This window comes from Cebidichthys violaceus, unplaced genomic scaffold, assembly GCF_023349555.1.
Source record: "Cebidichthys violaceus isolate CVI_PGR_0920_01 unplaced genomic scaffold, fCebVio1.0.p SCAF_25, whole genome shotgun sequence".
In the NCBI taxonomy this organism is placed as follows: Eukaryota; Metazoa; Chordata; class Actinopteri; order Perciformes; family Stichaeidae; genus Cebidichthys; species Cebidichthys violaceus.
Window position 1 is genome coordinate 4067455 of NW_027176428.1, and position 20302 is coordinate 4087756.

General features: G+C 44.8%; 1 protein-coding gene across 3 annotated transcripts in view; it reads right to left on the reverse strand.

Annotated features, from left to right (window-relative positions):
* plxna1b (plexin A1b) overlaps positions 1-20302 on the reverse strand; it is a 181101-nt gene that overhangs the window by 134221 nt on the left and 26578 nt on the right. For all 3 annotated transcript variants that reach the window (XM_068720224.1, XM_068720222.1, XM_068720223.1), the window contains exon 2: positions 11126-12566. In XM_068720224.1, the coding sequence (XP_068576325.1) occupies positions 11126-12307 (1182 nt within the window). In that variant the 5' untranslated portion in view covers positions 12308-12566. The remainder of the gene's footprint in view (positions 1-11125; positions 12567-20302) is intronic.

Here is a 20302-nt window from a genome sequence, read left to right on the forward strand (position 1 = left end):
GCCCACAATAACACTGACTGATTGCAGATGTGTGCTGGTCGCACTAAAGGAAATGGTTGAATAATCATCCCCCTATGATTGCTATTTCTTTAACGTATTACGTCAAGAAAATATGTCTGGGCACACATAGCGCCGACCACAAGTGGAATTTGTCAATATACTAACCTCCATTCACATGGAGGTGGGAGAATACAATATGGGCTTATGTACAGGAGCGAGGTGTTGTTGTTTGAATACACTGCTGTGAATCATGGCTATTGGGGTGGAAGGAAAAAAACATGTGTGGCAAACACAAAAACACTTGTGCATTTGGCAGCGAGAATTAATTAGGCAGCACGTCGCATTAACAAGTGCTATGTTTCTCAATAAAAACCTGTTTGTGCAGAATGACAACTCAAAAAATAGCTTGTTGTATCATGGAGGGCTAAAAAAGGAGTGAAAGAGGACGGAAGAAATAGAGGACAGAAGTGGCTGGTGTTAATGCTGACAGCATGGTTTCAAGACAAGCCTGCAATTTGTCTGTATACGTGTGGTTGTGCGTGTTTGTTTGTTTGTGCATGCATATATGTGTGTATGTCAGACAAAAAGAGCAAAGATGCTTCTCTCCTTACTAGTCAATGACGGTCTCATCATCAAGCAAACAGACAAACACATTTTTAGAATCCCCCCATTTCCGACAGTCTGTGTGTGTGTGTGTGTGTGTGTGTGTGTGTGTGTGTGTGTGTGCATATGAACAGGAAAGAAGTGAAAGAGAAGTGGACAGCAGGAAACAAAAATTATCTGACAACTACCTGCAACAGAGGTTCCTCTGCAGTATTCCACCTTGTTTTCATATCAGATGACACACACACACACACACACACACACACACACACACACACACACACACACACACACACACACACACACACACACACACACAGTACTTGGAGTATGTTGGCAGATGCAGGTGCCTTTTTTCTGATATGTGTGTATGCATCAATGTGTACATGCGGCTGGCTCCAAGCGGAGAGAGCGATTCCGGGTGAGGCAGCTCATAAATTACCCAGAAATCTCAGCGGGCGCTTTGAACTCATTGCTGGAGTTTCTGCATGAAGAATAAACAGGTGAAGCACTGCAGAGTCTGTGTATGCGTGCCCTTGTGTTGCTTTACAAAGCAGGAGAGCAACAGAGCATCTGATGGTATCCATAGTTGTACATTCATAATGCAAAGTTTATGCGCACGCGTGTGTGTGTGTGTGTGTGTGTGTGGTCAAAGTTAGTCTACCTCACTGTCAAAGAATACTTGTATTTAGCCAGAAGCAAAAGAGAATTAAATAATGCATGGCAGCCCCATGCACGCACGCACGCACGCACGCACACGCACACGCACACACAAAGTGACACAGTTGTGCCACAAAGCAGGGTTTGTACACGGTAGAATGTAGCATGGAGGCTAGTTATATTGTGGTTACTTATATTTTACGTCTGTTGTAATGGTTGTAATGTTATTTCCTGTTAGGAAGAGATGCTTTTTGTTCAGTCTCTATATAATAATTGTTCAAATCCCCTGTTGATTTCATTTATTATGTATTTACTTCTCAGCGCGTGTCAGAGTATCGTGCCAGAAAAGGGGTTAAATGAGTGTTGTGTTTCCATCACTGCCGATCGGAGCTGGTGAACACCTGTGACTACTGCAGAGTCATTTGTCGGAATGAATGCCGATTGTAACCTTTCCCACTACAGACAAAAGCCAGATGGTCGTGGACGTTAGTGGGTTTTTTCATCCAGTGGGAAAGGGGCTCTACAGGCCTCCCGATGCTCGCTTACTCTGACATTTCTTTCAATGGACAGCACTGACACCAGGACTCAACAGCTGCGACTCAACTGTTGGACACGGCCACACACACACACACACACACACACACACACACACACACACACACACACACACACACACACACACACACACACACACACACACACACACACACACACACACACACACACACACACACACACACACACACACACACACACACATCATGTATGGTGACACAAACTGATGTTTCAATTCATGTAACTTAAAAAAGAAATCACAGCTCCTTGCTAATAAACATCACTGTCATTGAGGTTAAGCTTCCATAAAAAGCACAGCACATGACATGCAATGAGCATATAGCACATGAATGTAAATAAAACAAGCACAAATCCACGCACAGACACACTCACACGCCTCTAAAGCAACCTCTGTGTTTAGGATAACAAGACGTAATGTCTCATAGGGCTCCTCGCCGACATCAGCGGTGACACCACTCGCTCCATGGAGAAAGAGTACGTTTGATTGCTTGTGTCTCAAAGGTGTTAGACAAAATGCATGATGCATTAATAACAGCAGAAGTGTTTTCGTATTCTACCGAGAGTGATTATACAGGCTGACGATTCAAAACTCAAGACAAAAGAGGTATAAGGTGGAAAAATAAGCCTGAGGAAGAACTTTTTTCTTTGTCCAAACTATTTACAATCAATGAATTCTTTCCTCACAAGATTCAGTAGCTGTTATTCAGAATATGTTACTCTGGATCCGAACTGATCAATAATTTAGAAAGAGAGATGACTGCACCAATTCTGTATTCATGGTTTGCAGGGTAGTAATTTCTATGTTGAGTGCACTCCAGGCAGACACTGAAATCTCAAGGAGTTGGCACCTATTCAGAGTGCTGCTTCCAGAAGCTGTCACCACATGTTTAGACCGCAATCCAACAGAACGTTAGAGACAGAGGAGAAGGGATATACAGTGTATGGATATGTACAGGAAGAAATACACCCGTAACTACATGGAAAGAAGCATACAGCCTGTTGAAAATAAACCAATGTCAATATATGTGTAGGCTAACCGGCTGCCAAGAGGAGGGCTCGTGGTCAAAAGATCATCAGTTGAAATACCCACACCAGCTGGGAAAGTGAATGAGTAACACACTTCTCCCTCTATCATCACCACAGGTGCCTTTAAGCAAAGTAGTTAACCTCCGACTGCTCAGTGACCAGCGTCGAAAGAGTCGCTACGCAGAATTAAAGATTTCAGCATTTTTATATTCATTATTCAATACATATTTCATTCTAAAAATAAATAAATATTCAGGAATATATTTACTCTTTATATTCATTTTTAAATACGGATTATACATATTTTATTATAAGGATAAATACATATTCAGGAAGATATTTACTCTTTATATAAAAGAAGAGCAGACACTATGATTAAAAAAGGTGAGAAAAACTTCTAAAAACATTTGTTATTATTACTTTGTGAGACTCATACAGCAGTTAATTTGCATTTTTTCACATTTTCTTCCTAAATTTCTATTCGATAAAAGCATAAAAAGAAAGTTAAAGCAAACACAGACTTTTAGCATGCGCAGCACAGACACAACCCCTGCTCCACTTTCTCTGATTACTGCTGATAATGATGTATGCAACACACCACCCACACACAGAACAGATCAATACATAATTACACTGACAATTAGTATCATTAGAGGGGTGCTAGAGATGGGGATTTGTTGAGCTAAACACTCCTCTGTGAGAGAAAGAGAGAATTAAGCAGCTCACACACAGTCTGCATGGGGTCTTCTCCAAAAGGTTTGCTACTGTCCTAATGAGATGAGAGCGACACTTGAGCGCAGAGTGGGTGTGACAACGCTAGCTCACACAAACCACTGCAAAGCAATCAAAAGTCCGTCCTGTAGACACATGAATAAAATCCCTAATATCACAATCAAAAATGCAAAATATTAATCAAAACATAATCCATTAGCACTAATAACGTTTAAGACGACCCGACCGATCGGTGTCTCCTAGCTCAACTCATTTAGACTGTCAATTAACTCTGCTCGTCAACTCTGGCTCAATTAATCAGGTGTAATTACTTAAACCCATTTGCCGGCACATCCTTTTAGATTAGGTCGGCAGAAATAGGACTGTGTTTTACAGAGACCACGAGTGAGTTACGCTCATTAGATGATATTCATAATGATGGATTTAATAAGGTTAGGAGCTGGTCAATTCCACTTTTGTCTTTTCTGCAACATTGTAATGAAAATCTGCTCAGTTTGTTTAACGTGGGCTCACGACTAGGGCCGGGCAATATGGACCAAAAATCATATCTCATTTTTTCATGCGGTCTAAATGTTCAGTTGTACGTCAAAAGCCACATGTGAGATGTCATAAGCACTTTTATTAAAACATGTCATATCACATGACACGGTTAAGCTACATTTGAGAAAAATAATAGAGAGCATTTCACTACTCTCTCTGCTCCGATTGGCTGCTCTGGGCTCATCCACCTCTCTCTCAACCAAACCAGCTATATAATATAAATTTGTATAGGCCTAAAGAAGAAGAAAAAACCTCTGCACATGTTTAGAGGAAGTGGATCAGCTGGTTGATCGAGGGGGTGACGTAACCAGCAGAAACACTGTCGTGTCTATTCATTGTGAAAGAGCATCGGCCAATAGTGTAACACTATCACTCACTTCGACCAATGGTGTAACTTCATCACTCAGCAACTTTACAACTCAGTCAGTCACTCAGTGACTCACTGAGATACTTTTGGGTTTATAGGACTGGCCATGTTTGTGTGAAAAGAGAAAGGAGAGATGCAAGCACACTGAGACGGCTTTATGTAAGAAACGTTATGTGACGCGATATCAAACGATATCAATGTAAACGTATTGTCTCATCCTATATCTCATTTAAAAAAGGAATCAATAATATTCCTTAGAGAGTCGATATACCACCCAGCTCTACTCATGGAGAGCAGAATAATTGTTGGAACGTCTAACAGCAGAGAGAAAACTAGAAAACTGAGAGCGAATACAGGATCCTAGAAATAAAGAGAACTCCCTGTGTGCTCTACTGCATCCAATTTAGTGCGTCAGTATAATACTCTGCGATGGTGTGGGCTCTTATCAGGCATAGGTAAAAGGATCAGTTGTAGCATTTGCATCTGCTATACTCCTGTAATCAGTCTATGGGGTGCAGCTCACCACAGGACGTCACTTACTCCGATAGCAATGAAAAAAAACATGAAATACAAACCATACATCAAACATATTACAAAGAAAGATACACAACAACACAACCCACACTGCCTCACAAGTCATGTCACAGTGTAGAAATGCCACAGCAACGAGCACCATCACAAAGCTACCAAAAATCAAAATAACTACAAGGAATTGCGATCATTTTAAGATCAATTTCAGGTTAAGCACCAAAACTCACCTTTGACACCGATGGTCATGAAACAGCTGGGCTATGCAGCGTCAAAAAATGAATGCTTGAGTGACTCATTTTGCTATGATTGATCCCCGATTGATTGATGCATTGGCTTGGGACAAAGTTCAAAACCTCACCATCCATCTGGTGATCGAGAGAAAGCAGCCTGACATTTTGAATAGTCTTTGGGTCACATATGAGTCTCACGTGGAGACAATGGAGCTTCCAGTGGGGGAAAGGAATGCTCAAACCAAGTTGGGTTTTTTCAATTTCTTTCCCCTAAACTCCCAATTAACAAAATATAATACTTAGTCTGTGATGATTATGCGTCCTAAAACAATATTTCTACTTTTTGATTAGTTAAAGTAAGCTTATATACAAATAGTAAGGCCAAAGATAGTATGTTTAACTGCTTTATCACCGTGTCTTAAAAAAACACATGATTTCATCGAAGCTTCAATTAGGGCTAGACGAAAATTAAATATCAAATATATTTTTGAACAAATACCTCGATATTGCAACAATATTGTAGGGTTGACTATTGGTGCTTTCACAAAATATTTATACAATGAGATTTTGGATAAATAATCATCAATAATATGGATATAGTGACGAAATAGGGTTGAAGCTTATATGAACATGTTTCCCTGTGCTGCCCTGGTGTTAAATACCATGACTTTTCCATGACTTTCCATAACTAAATGTTTTCTAATAACCTAAAAACAGCTACAGCTGGCTAGTTTAATGTTTTGCTCGCTGTGGAGAAAAGCTGCTGGAAATCACCATTTAATGTGATGACTTTAGTGAGTGAGAAAACATGTTTTGCAAAGTGACCCCTGAGCAAAAAGAGTCCCTGACTTTCTCTGCTTGGAGGACACCTCTTTAAATCCAGTGATATTTCATAAACACCAAAAGAGTTTTGTTGTGTTCCTGAGTCATCCTTATTATAGCACCTACTCCTATATATACGCACCCTGTCAGGTGAGCCACAACACACACACACACACACACACACACACACACACACACACACACACACACACACACACACACACACACACACACACACACACACACACACACACACACACACACACACACACACCTGACATGACAGAGAGCTGTGCTGCTGAGGAGGACAATGTGGTGGCCAGGTGACGGACACCGATATTATTTGTGCAGCAGCCAGCGTTCAATCACCCTCTTCTCTCCTCTCCTCTCCTCCCTCCATCTCTCTCCCTCTTTCGGTCATCCGCCCTTTCCTCACGCTGTTCTTGGCAGCGGTGACGAAAAGATTTCTGGGGCTATTACTCTTCCTCTCGCCCTCCTCTTCTCTCGGTCGGTGAATCACTGGCTCTCCTTCGAGCACACCCTGGCTGTAAAAGGCTTGTTGCTCTCTCCTTGGCTGGTATTCGTTCTCTCAGTTTCGCCCTCTCTCGCCATTTTCCCTGTTCATTCCTCTCTCTGAAAAAAACCCTGCTCTTGTGTCATTCTCCTTAAATCCCTGTCTTGCCAACTAGGGTCATGTGTAGGTATGTGCACTTTGTATTAATCTACAGAGTTTGTCTGCTTTTGTCAAATCAAAAAAAAAAGAAATTCACAAAGAAAAACAGTTTGAAATCAGATTTAAAAACATGTTCAAAGATGTTTTGACATTTGATTCACATCAATCTCTAGAGATGATCAGTCTATCCAGTCAGACTGGACAGAAAACTGTCATAACTAAAAAACAAAACACTGACGTCACATCCAAAACACAGTTAGACAGCCGTGACTGCAGCACAAAACATGGCCTGACATCAAACTCCTCGTGTTGGATATTTTCATGGCGGTAACAGTAAAATATCTCCATTCTTGAACTGGCCTGCAGCCGACTGGTTTGGTTTCCTCTGTTTCAGAATGCAGTTAGTGGTCCATATGCCGGCCTACAGTACAGTCATTTCCACAGCCAGCAAGTTGAAAATGCCTGAACACACAAATCTATGTATGATGTGATCAGTCGGTGCTGAAGTTCAGTTTTGGGAAACTTGACTGCATTCTGGACACATTCAACAACACCGATGCCATTTCCTCCTTTTCTTTGTGCATTCTTTCTCAATCCCTTTTCTTTTCCCTTCAAGCTTCTTCCTGGACGCGCTCTGTTATTTTCACACTCACTCTCTCGCTCTCATCTCCTCAACACCTCTCTTTCAAATTCCCTTACTCTCCTCCTGTATGCTGCTTTGGCGTCTAACTCTTCCTCTTTCTCAGACTCCCTCGCGTCCTCTCATTTTTAAGCCCGCCCACGTCCTGCGCCTCTTTCTTCCTCTCTCGTCCCTCTCTCTGGTTCTAACTGCCGTCTTTCTCATTTACCTCCTGAAACTCTCTCTCTCTCCCTTTCTCTCTCTCTCGCTCCCTCTCCCTCTCTCCCTCTCTCCCTCTCCCTCTCTGGAAATGGTTTGTATTGATCCACTCTCAAACCGTGGAGAAGGTCAGCGGTTCACTAATAAAGCTCAGGGACAAAACAGAGACACGCAAACAAACACTGAGCGCACACACCCACAGCAGACATATATAGCCAGGTAACAGGGCTGTGGTGATGAACGGTGTGTGTGTGTGTGTGTGTGTGTGGGTGTCTACTTCCTCCTGACACACATATTTTTCTATAACAAAGCTGCTTCTAATATGCCCAAACATTTGTGTTTACAGAAAAACAGCCACCATCTCACTGTGCCTGTAAACATATCACCCTAATGACGGCCAGAGGCTAGAAGTTATGATCCAGCACAAATATGAACTCCACACAGGGAGCTGACAGAGCGCCTGGCCATCCATCATGGCTGTGTGGCTAACAGCTGTCCAGTACTCCCTCTCTCCCCTGCCTCGCCCTCTCCACCGAACTATGACAGGGTCAAACTTAACGTATTCACCCCCCCACCCCACCCCTCCACTCCCACGTCACGCAGCCTTTCCCACACTGTTCACTCGAATGCAGTTGAGATGGGCATTTATGAGATTGTTGCCTCGAGGTTAGAAGAGTGCATTTGAATTCCTTGGGTGGGTGGGAAAATCTGGGTGGGGTTCAGTGCCAAACACCAGTAGCTTAAATGTTAAGAGAGCTGCGGAGCAGGAGATCGCCAGTTTATAACTAGATTAGCTGGAGTAATGGGGATGGGTTGTGAGTTTGTTCCTTACTTATAGTCCAACTGCTGCCAATAGTAGCCGCCAGTGGAGGACTGGAATCTGCTAGCCGGCTAGTGCAACTCTCACCTTCTTGTGCTATTTCAGTTCTGCTGTCTGATTCAGTCTCGTCTGTGCTTCTCTGTGCTTGTTATTGTGTTTCGTCATGTTGCACAGCACCAGCTCCCACACTGGAAAATGATATCAGGCCTTTGAGGATCAGATTCGAGGTCGCTCGGACCACTGGCTGAGGTTAAGGTCGGGGGTGGGCAGCTGACGTCAGGTCACTGCTTGGGGGGGCAACGTGGCGGACGTCATTAACCTGCCGCTGACCCCTCGAGTGTTGCTGCTGTCGTGAGGTCAGCCAATCAGCTTATCTCTGAGGCTATTACAGCATCATTGCTGACAGCTTGTATGGGACAACAATATTTTTGAGAGGATGTTTAAGTGGTGATGAATTATGAGTGAAAACAACCCTTTTCAAAACTCCAGTATCCATGGAAACAGGCCTGACGGGAAGACGGGGAGCTGTGGGACGGTCTTCTCTGCTCAATAACTGTTACTAATAAAGAAAATTAAGAATACATGCTGGCTCTAAAGTATGACTTGGCACACTTAAATGGAAGCCATCTTTAATGTTACTGGCCACACAGGCTTTCCCTGCTATAACAAGTAAAGCGGTGTACAGGCTGCATTGGTTGGGCTGTGTTAGGTGGAATGCAAACCAGTATGTCTTATCATAAGCAAACAGTGCACAGTGCACAGCCGTTTATACTCCTTTGAGGTCAGACAGTCCTATTGAGAGTTATCGTGACAGCAATAATTTTCTCCCCAAGCTAAATGGCGATGAGGTAAGAAGCATTTCTGCACAGTGCAGTTATCTACCTGGTATGTGCATTTGCAAATACAGTATTTGACTGGCCAGGACTATGACTTAGCAGATGTTGCATTACACTGCATAAAAGGAAAGTTTAGTTTTTTTGTTTTTTTACCAGAGCACTCCCGGCTAGAGCTGCTGCTGCACCAGTGCAAAGGTCTAATTGAAATAAATGACATCTCCTGCCTTTTTGCCTCAGAGCTATTGTCATTGTGATGGGCCCGAAGACAGGGAAGCACAAAAAAAAAAAGAATGAAGACAACCACTGAACAGGAAGGAGACAACATCTTCACAAGATGGCAAAAAGAGAGGAAGAAAGGGAGGTGAAAGAGGACTTGGCCAAGTCATTCACATCATTTATACCACCACCACCACACAAAACACATCTGTGCACACAAACTAATGAAGACCTACACAGAGGAAGCGTGCTTTTCTTACCAAGTATCCCACTGGATTAGGTGCAACACAGGGTGAATGGTTTATTTGTGTGTGTGTGTGTGTGTGTGTGTGTGTGTGTGTGTGTGTGTGTGTGTGTGTGTGTGTGTGTGTGTGTGTGTGTGTGTGTGTGTGTGTGTGTGTGTGTGTGTGTGTGTGTGTGTGGACACCTTTCAGGAAAAATGGTGTGCGCTGACATTTAAAGAAAAAGCTTTAAAAGCTGTCTTTTAATTAAGCTATCTTAAGAGAGAGCGAGATGGATGGGTGAATTTAAAGAGCACACGGGATGGAAGATGAGGTCGCTGAGACAGGTGGTCAACTAAGAGTGCCGCACACTTAACACTAATAGATGGAACGAAGACATAAGAGGTGTTTTTTTTATCAGATGCAGCCTGAAGAGAGTGGGTAAGCAAGGGGAGAGAGAAGAGAATGAGGCATGAAAGCCAGAAAAAACAAAAGGACGTGAGGTATGTTCACTATAGAGGAAACTAGACTGTGTGCTGTTGTGTAGTAGTGCCTTAAGGTCTCTAGTGTGAGTGTATGTATGTGCGGCTGTGTGTGTGGGGTCCTCTGTAAAGCATGCAGGGCCATGCACTGTGGATCAGTTAGTAAAAACCAAGTCTAGCTCAAGCCGTCCCCCAGGATGTCACACTGCAGTGCACCGAACCATGCAATGTGTGTGTGTGTGTGTGTGTGTATGTGTATGTGTATGTGTATGTGTGTATGTGTGTGTGTGTGTGTGTGTGTGTGTGTGTGTGTGTGTATATGTGTGTGTGTGTGTGTGTGTGTGTGTGTGTGTGTGTGTGTGTGTGCATGAGTGCTACTCCTGAGTGACATTTCACAAATCCAGGTGACTGGGCTAATGATGTCCCCTGCCTGACTAAATCAAAGCACCAAGAGGTTGTGCGGAGAGGGGGAAATGGGCAGAAAAAAGTGAAGTAGAAGACAGCAGGAGAAAGAAATGAGAGCTGTTCACACCTTATATGAACCACTGCAGGCCTGTAGCAGAGGTTCTTGTGAATGACTGAAACATGAGTTGACCAGTATTCAATTAGCAGGCACACAAAAAAAGGGCTAAGTGGAGAAATAGGAGTAGTAAACAGTTTCAGGGACACAAACTTGTCAACATCAAGACTAGTCTTTAATATTTTAATAATGCATGTGTGTGTGTGTTGATACTCATGTATGCTAAGAAGGATATCTTTTCAGCAACGTTTTTGAGAAAAGGTTTTGCATTGTGTCATACTTTACCAACGCTAATGCAGTCTTACATACATTTTCCCATCAAAACATAATATGTGTGCCCTGACTGATAAGTAAACGGATTCACTCTGAGGGAAGAGGCTGTGAAGAAAGTATCTACTCTGCAGAACTCAAAAAGAAGAGATTTGAGCTTACCGAGTTGATGCAGGCGAGCTCCTTGTTGAGCAGCCAGGGTAAGGAGAGCTTCCCGTATCCCTTGTAGCAGGACTGAATTCTTTCTTTGATCTTCTCTTTTATCTTCCTCAGGGTGAACAGGCACAATGCTGACTCTTTGGGTGGTTTGGCCCGATTCTTCTGACCCTGAGAGAAGACCGTGAAGAGGATGTCTTCATTCTCAGAGATCCCCAGAGAGTTGGCGAGCTGCCGCCCTGGCCGAGCCAAGAAGGCATCCTGAACCAGGCGGTACTCTACTCCATCTTTAGTGCAGCCGATGGGGAACTCAACGTAGGAGTAAAACTTGGGGTCGTCCACGCAGAGGCGGACAATTTTGGAGGTGAAGAACTGCTCTCCGCTGGCATCGGGGGAAGTCAATTGGGTATCCAGCTGCATTGTCAGATAATAGACAAACTGCTCGCTGCTGAAGCTGTAAACATAATAGATGTCGAAAGCGGGGAACTTGGACAAAGTGTCAGAGGGGATCTTCAGCTGAGAGGAGACAAACTCATCCTGATAGACGAAGCTGAACATGTCGGCATTTTCTTCGTTTTCCATCAGCTTGCGGCTGGACAACGTGGGGAAGTACTCAGACTTGCCATCGATGGGCGTTCCTATGAATAGCTTGCTGGTCGGACTGTGGGCGGAGCTTATGATGACCCCGGACATGGTACCCGACTCGGCCACGCTAGAGAGGTAGTGTTCCTTGCGGTGGTGGGGCTCGCCCAGCTTAAAGAGGTCATCCAGGCGAAGGAACTGGCAGATCCCCTGCGAAGTGCTGCCGCAGGCAATGAGGCGGTTCTGTGCGTAGTCTATGAGGAGAAGCTTGTTCACATTGGGGGTTTGGGCCAGGTCATGAGGGCAGGACTGGACACTGGGCGGAGGGTAGCACTTCTCATTGTCCACCACTGGGCCAGTCATGTGGCTGCGCAGTTTGGTCAGGTTGCTAGACACCTTGAAAATCCAGTTGACAGCTCCCACATAGACTTCTCCAGTTTTGTTGTGGATGGCCAGATGTGTAAGCCCCGACTCAGCGGGGACAAATCGTTTGAAGGGTGGGGGTTGGCCTCCAGAGAAGGATGAGCTCATGACAAGCAAAAGCCCCAAGAGAAGAAACAAGTTCCACTGACCAGGGGTAGCCACTGACCGAGCTAGGGGACACATAACTGGGCTGTCTAGAGGCAAGGCTTAGGGGGTTGGGGGAGGAGAAAGAGAGGAGGAGGAGGAGAACAAGTGCTGGTCCCAAGTCAGGTTTTCCTTTCGTTTTCCACTCTTCTGTCCAGGAATAAGGGAAGACAGTTTGAGGGAGAGAGAGAGAAGGATGGAGAGAGGGGCAGCAAAACTCCTATTGATCCGCTGTCCTGTTCTCAGCGTCGCAGGCCGTCATCAGGAACATCATCCACAGAGGCACGATCGGGGAGCCCTGGAAGGCAGAGAGAGAAAACACGGTGAGCGTCCAAGGAACATTTCCTATTGATTATGCATCAAGCAGGCAGAGAGGCTGAAAAGGCTCACAAATTACACCGCCAAAATTAGAAGAAAGAAAAAAAATCAAGCTGACATTTGCCCCAGTAATAAATAAATAATATCAAATCAAGTCTGGAAGGCAAATGTGTGTCTGCATTTAATTATGAGGGGAAATAGCAGGGGAGGCATGGCCCGATTATTAAAGGCTCTGTACACATAATGGGAATCTTGCTGGAACGAGTTAATAGATTTTACAACATTCAATTCTTTTAATATTTCATAACTTTTAACTTTACCATGGTGGCTTTGGCGGAGGCATGCGTTTAAAAAAAATGCCAGAGGGCCACTGTTACATTGACAGCAAAGAATTTATAGGAAGGTCTGCTCGAAGGCTTTCCTGTCAAGGTTTCAACGGTATCAACACGCTTTACAGAAACGTAACCCCTTATTGTAATCACACAGTTCCGTATCCAGGCATCAGGCTCTCATGGCAGCACAGCAGGTCACAAGCAACACACTAGCTTCCCTCAGGAGCTACAATCACAATACATACGATATCAGGACAAATTAGACTCATGCAGAGAGAAATAGAACAACCCTTTACGGATACGTTTGCTGCACATTCAACACAATTATTGTTTTTGAAGGGTCCATATCTCTCACACAACACTCTTTTACAGCCAATCCTGCCCCTCCCATCAGACTGCAATCACATTCAAAACCTTCTCTTGCTCTTCAGTTACCAGTGCGATTTAAGCAATTTCATACTGAACCAAAAAAGGCGACCTCGTCTTTCTTTTGAAACAGACCACTGGCCTCGGCACAGTGAGCGTCCCGCTGTAGTAGGATGCAACTGGCTCAACTTCTGCTGCAACACGGCAACGTCCTCCGGCAATGTATCGCAGTGGAAAATCAAAAACATTCAAGCACACATAGCAGGTAATGCACCTTGTAACACAGATGGCCCTATTTTACAGTTTACGCTGTAATAGTCAAAGTGAGGGATTGTCACCAGCACATGTGGCAACATGCCGAGACCAGCATCATAACGTATGACCCTACTTCCTTCCTCACTGCCTTTCATACCGACTCATTCGGATCAATTAAGAGCCAGGACTTTGCAAATACACAATTGCTTAGGTGTGCTTTCATTAATACGCAAATATATTTCACACAGCACACACTATACCGCACAGCTGGTATCCCTTGACAACCCGGGATGCGGACAACAAAGGCGGCAGAATTAAAGGCCAGAAGTGAGAAAACGTATTGAGGATGGAGGCTTCACACATAAAGGACAGGGAGGAGGAGAAGAAGAGGAGGAGTCAAAAGGGAGAGTATCTGCTCTTTTGGGCGTCCTCCAACGACGACGCAATGATGATGAGGAGCAGGGTTTGGCAGGCGTGTGCTGCTGCTTGACAGGCCAATCATGTTCCTGCAAAACCGGGACATTAGTTCTCCTGTAAATGCTGATTATGCAAAGCGGGACGCAACTCTCCCAGGGACCCCGTGCTTCAATTTCACCTTGACTATCAAAGTGTCTGCACGAAGGGTGTTTTATGACCACGCTGAATCGGAAAAGATGAGAGACACTATGGAGAGATGAAGCAAGGTAGGAGGAGGTGGGTGGGAGAAACGTGAGATTGAGGAAAATCAAAATATGGAAAGTGATGGGAGAGGCGAACAGGAATGCTGAGTTTTCCTTTCTCTCTTTATCTCAGTTTCCATCTCCTGCTCTCCCCGTGGTGAGCCACAGGAGCAAGGCTATCCGTCTATCAATCACCATGTATACAGGTCAGAGTGTGGTCAGTTTACCAAGATCGGAGGGATGAATGTGGCGTCTCTTTTTCTTTTTTTTAATACAGCTGCCAGAGAGAGAGTGAGTAAGAAAGAGGGAGAAAAAGGCACTTTTGGATGTATTGAAAGAATTAAACACCTCAGCAAGAGGAGTCATTAAATTGCACATCAATTTAAGTCGTTGCCGTTGCTGCAAATAGTGTGTGAGAGAGAAAAGAAAGACGGAGGGAGCAGGAGGGGAAAGAAATAGTAGTGGCGATGTTCATGGAATAGCAAACCATAGCTCAGCTGAGACAACGCTGGTCAGGTTCAGGGAGAGGTGGTGTCATCCAATTTTCACAAACGAAAGGCCGGGAGAGGACGTGTAGGCGAGATGAAGAGCAAGGCAAGGAAGAGGAAAAGAGCAAGGGAAAAAGAAAGTAGGAGACAGAAAGACAAAGCAAGAGTGAGTAGCAGAAGGGTGAGTGAGGAGCAGCGTGAGCCAAACAAAAGGCAGCATCTCCGCAGCATTTTAATCAGAGCTCTACCTGCGCTGAAATCAAACACCAGGGGAGCCCCGTGGTTTGAGGCTCCTCGGCAAGGAAACAGCAGACAGAACGGCCTGAGGTGCAGTTACACCCTCACTCTCCACTCTGTGAGATTAAAACGACTCGACGCAGGCCACAGCCTCTTCGACATAAGCAGCTGCAATAAAGTGACGAGCCAGCCTATAATAAAAAAAACTAATTTCTTGCTCAACGGTACAGCCGCGCCGCGCAACGAGACCAGATGCCAATTTAAAACGTGGTGGCACGTATACGGGAGGCCGGCTGCCTCATTTTCCTTTGTCATTTCCAAGTGAGGGGAAAGACACAATGAGGCAGACTGAGTGAGCGAGGAAATGAGAGAGCCTGATAAAGAACGAGCGATAACGGGGGGGAAAAATGTCCCTAAAGTAATTCCTCTTCATTTAGGCCAGCCACGGCTCGATGTAAGAGAGTGTGAATCGCACAACAAATTGCATCCAGGGCTTGTTATCTATCCCAGTAATAAGACGATGACATCACAACGTACACTTTAACTAACACATGAGTGGGAAGAAAAAGAAAAGTGGAGTCATACACTTCAAAACTAACAGGGCAGCAAACCGGATGGCTGAAAGAATCAGAGAAATAATGTCTTCGCACATGGGCCCCCCAACTCCCTCTTCCTCGTTATTCAACACATGCCCAACTGCTGAGAGTATGGTCAATCACTCAGCGTTTCACACGCATTCCTTTTTTTTCATAAATTTCGCCATTTTCTCACGACAGCCTTATCCCTTTGAACCCTCTTCAATTTCAATTTCCTCCAGAGCTCAAGTGAAATGGTGGGAAGAGCGCTGAAACAAGGTTGCAAGCCATATCTGGCACCATCAAGGAAAAACATGTCAATCATTTTGGGGCTGGAGAGCGTCTGTGGCTTTGGGACTGGGCAGCCACCATATCGGAGGAGCCGAGGCCGTTATCACATCAGGGGAAAGCCTCAGAGAGAGGGGCTGTAAGGGGCCAAGTTGATTGGATTTGATATCGGGACACCCTATCAATTGACAGGCCTGTTCTGAGTCCCTATGGGCATTGGGAATTGGAATGAGGGATTGAAAGGGAGGTAGAAGACATAACAGAGAGGGAAAAGCTTAGAAAGGAGGGGGTCCTCCCAACGCCTTATTTCATTTTGTTTATTTGGCTTAAAGAGTGGCGAGAACCCTGAGAAGAAATGGGGGCGGTGGTGCACTCTTGTGTGCGTTGTGAGGAAATTCCACAGGTTGTTGAGGTGGTGAGCTGTTGGCAACTCACGTGAGCTGAGCTGGATCAACTCTCCCTCTCTCACCCGCTTCTCCAAAAGCAACTAAACCTGTCCGCTCAGATAATGGTCGCTGCTCAGCCCCGAAGCTGTGCTGATTTATTGCCAGTGGCATATCAATTACAGCACTCGCCACTGAAGGGGAGAAAGAGGAGGAGAAGGTGGCGAGAGAGGGATGGCGATGATGAGGATGGAAGAGCGGCACACGGGGAAAAATTCTTTACCCTTGCATCACAACATGTGGGTCACATCTGGGATAAGAGGAAGAGGTGAGAGGGTGGAATTGAAGGAAAATAGATTTAGAAAGATGGATGCGGGCGAGAATGAGGGGAAAGGCTCCGAAAATGTATGCAAATTGTCAAGACACACACACTCTCATACATGCACAGAGTCAATTATTGCATCACAACCATAGCATAATTGAGGAGATGACTGACAGCAGTATGGTTTAAAAAGACATACTGGGCGCACTTCAACCCCCCCCCCCCCCCACACACACACACACACACACACACACACACACACACACACACACCCTCCCCTCTGTTTGTGTGCGTACATAGAGACCTTTTGTGCACAAAGAATTATGCGCATGCAAATCAAAACACACATGTACAAAAACCTAATGGGTCCCTATCTTAATCTGCCCTCCACCTCTTCACTCAGCAAGCAACACACTCCAGAGGTTGGAGCTTTGCCCGGGGGAGATGGGTGAGGGGCGGGTGAAGGACTGAACAGCATGAGGAGGCGGCAGGAAGCGGATGGTGGGGTGTGGGGGGTGGGATGGTTAGAGAGGAGGTAAGATGGGGAGCCAAACCCTGAAGCCTTAATCCTCTCCCAGGGTCTAATCTCACCGCCACTATCTGCATATGGGAAGAATGGATTACCATCCCCCGACACGCTGACGGACGGACGGATTGAAGGAGGGATGGGTGGCAATCCCTGGACAGACAAACACATTCACAGACAGACACAAACAGTCTGACTGACATTATTACAGAGAGCAGAGGATGTGGGTAGCTCTCTAAACTATTCTAAAAATGCACACATACATACTGCAGGTAGGCATGGTGCAGGCTAGTCATTTGCAGCCTGGTTAGCCCACTAGTCTGACATATGTCCCAATCAGAGGCTGTCTCAGGGGCTGAGGGGGCTGGGAGGGCTGAAAGGAGTCCTCTCAATGAATCAAGAACTCATATCTCAACACTGAAAGAAAGCAATCACTCCGTCTGCTGAGGATTATCAGAGAATGTCAACATTATTGCAATAAACCACTGGCATTCTATCAAAGAATATCCAGCCCATTTGTCACTGTCCACGGAGATTTGTTCATAAAGGTCCTCATTTTTCAATAATAGCTGGATGACAGCAGAATAAGTATGAATAACTTAGTATGGAGAGTATTTTTAGAGTGCCCTTGAGGGAAATATAAGCAGAAATCTTCCAGATACTTTCACATCACATCACTTTATCAGCAAGAAAAAAAGTGACAAAAAGGCATTTAGTGATGAGAATATCCAAAATATGAGCTAGCACTTTTAAATCACCAAAATCAACTGTCCCTATATCGTATTCAAGTCATCCAGCGGGCCAAGACAAATTTCAGAGGGGGTACGACCAATTTGCAAGAGGTCGGACAACAAAGAAGTATTATATATTGTGGTATCTTGTATCATTTCCTTTCTGCCTCGGCTGGGGGAACAAGCTGACTGGCAAGTCTTGTGGCGTATAAAAAGTCCTTATGAGTTCTGTTTTAGTGCCAACGTAAATCAGTTTAGTGGAGGACAAGCGCCAGTGCCCTTTCTCTCTCCCTCTCTGTGGCAGGTGGCCTGCCAAAACAAATGCCTTGTTCTAGAGTACAAAAGTAGCGTATAGAGCGTGTGAGTGTGTCTGTTAGGAAGTCAGGCACCGGAACAAATTGAGACCCCTGTCTTTAAAGCACCTTGCTGGGCTGACTTTCAAGCCATCGGCCTGGTCAGAGTGATAAAACCTGATCTAGACCCATCTAGCAGGCAACCGTGGACGTGAAAGAGTAGAGAAAAAAAGCTACGCAGCAGAAACACCGGCCTTAAACTTCGTCCTCCGTGAGTTCTCCGCTCGTTTCGCTCAAGTACATTAGCCAAGAATAAATTCTTTACAGCAGACGCTTTACAAGCTGCTCAGCTCTGTGTCTTGGAATAATAGAATCTGAAGATTGTAAAATGATTTTCTTTTGAGAAAGTATCATAAGCCACAGGGTTATAAAACACACAATAATAATAAACATAGTTAAATACATAAAAAAGACATTAAGAATTTACAACACAGTCTTTTCAACTATAATAATAGTTATTTTCCTCCTCTATGTGTTTCCCAGGCTTGAACCAGCAGCCTGCACAAGCACGACGGTGGAAACTGAGAAACAATCCACTCACACATTCAAGAGCTGGAGCAGCAATAAGTGCAAAGACAACTGCTTCTCTGACACTCAATGTGCCTTATGGATAACTGACGTGTGTGTGTGTGTGTGTGTGTGTGTGTGTGTGTGTGTGTGAGAGACAGCTGCCAGTGGACAGACTGTGGGCTTTACATCACACACATTCTTCCTCTCCTCATTCCCTCAAACACACTCTTGTGTTTTCAGAGGTAAATGGGATTATATGCTGACAGACGTTACTTCAGACACAAGTGTGTGTGTGTGTGTGTGTGTGTGTGTGTGTGTGTGTGTGTGTGTGTGTGTGTGTGTGTTGCAGTCAGTCACAAATGTGTGCACATGCGCCTGTGCTCATCTGTTGTTGCCTGCATTCATCTAATATTGTGGGAGAAAAGGGTCATCGACTCCAGCGTGTGCGTTTAAAATGAGGCCATGAAACACCACCAACACAAACACACACACACACACACACACACACACCAACTTCTGCATTTTCTCTGAATCTACGTCTGCCCCGAAGCTGGAATGCAGAAGGATTGAGCTGTGGACAAACCTCAAAAGTAATCTGTGTGACAGGTGTGTGTGTGTGTGTGTGTGTGTGTGTGTGTGTGTGTGTGTGTGTGTGTGTGTGTGTGTGTGTGTGTGTGTGTGTGGATCATGAACGTCACCATCTCGGTGCTCTGAACAGTTTATGAACATTGTTTCTGATTTGGCTGGTGAACTCAGGGTTGAGCGCCCCAGGGTGTCCAATTACACATGGAGAGCAGACAAACTGTATTTGTCTCCATCTCTGTGACCAAGCTTCTCACCCTCACGCTATTTCTGCAAAACAGCTCACACGTCTCTCTCTCCCTCTATCTCTTCGGTCCCGTTCTCCACCTTTAATGACTCATAGTGCTGCAGAAGCCCAAATAAAATACAAACTGATTGTTTAAACACCAAATTTATGGCAATCACAACAAACTAAACATGGGCACACAATTTCTAGCCCGTTTCTTCTCTCAGGGGTGAAATTCCTGGATAAACAAAGGGCTTCATTCCAGCTGCTAAGACAGAATGAACCAGCCATCGCACAAAACCTGCACATTTCAAAAATGGAGCACACAGACACACAAACACAGAGATGCAGGCACCGTCAGATTAGTGGTTTACTCTTAATCTCTCGACTGTTTGTGCGAATGGGTCTTTCTTTCCATGACAAATCCTGTCTGTCTGTGTGTGTGTGTGTGTGTGTGTGTGTGTGTGTGTGTGTGTGTGTGTGTGTGTGTGTGTGTGTGTGTGTGTGTGTGTGTGTGAAGGTGGGAGAGGTAGGCGATATGTAGGTCAGTGCCACAATGTGCCTGATACGAGCCACACAGTAACGCGTTAATGGTGCAGTTAGTTGAACATTTATCACGCTGAGCCTGCACTATTGTCTGTAGCATAACGCTAATGCTGCTTCTGTTTGACGCGGCTTTAAGGTGATGACATGCAACAGCTTAACTTGAAGTCTTCCTCAATATGGAAGCGCATATCATCCCCATGTCTCGTTACGCTGGATTAAATCTCATATTTCAGAATGAATTGAACGTCTTGCACACTACTACACCTAGATATTTTCTTTTACCGTTTCTTCATTTATATCATCCATTACTGATTACATTGTCTCCAACTTTCTTCAT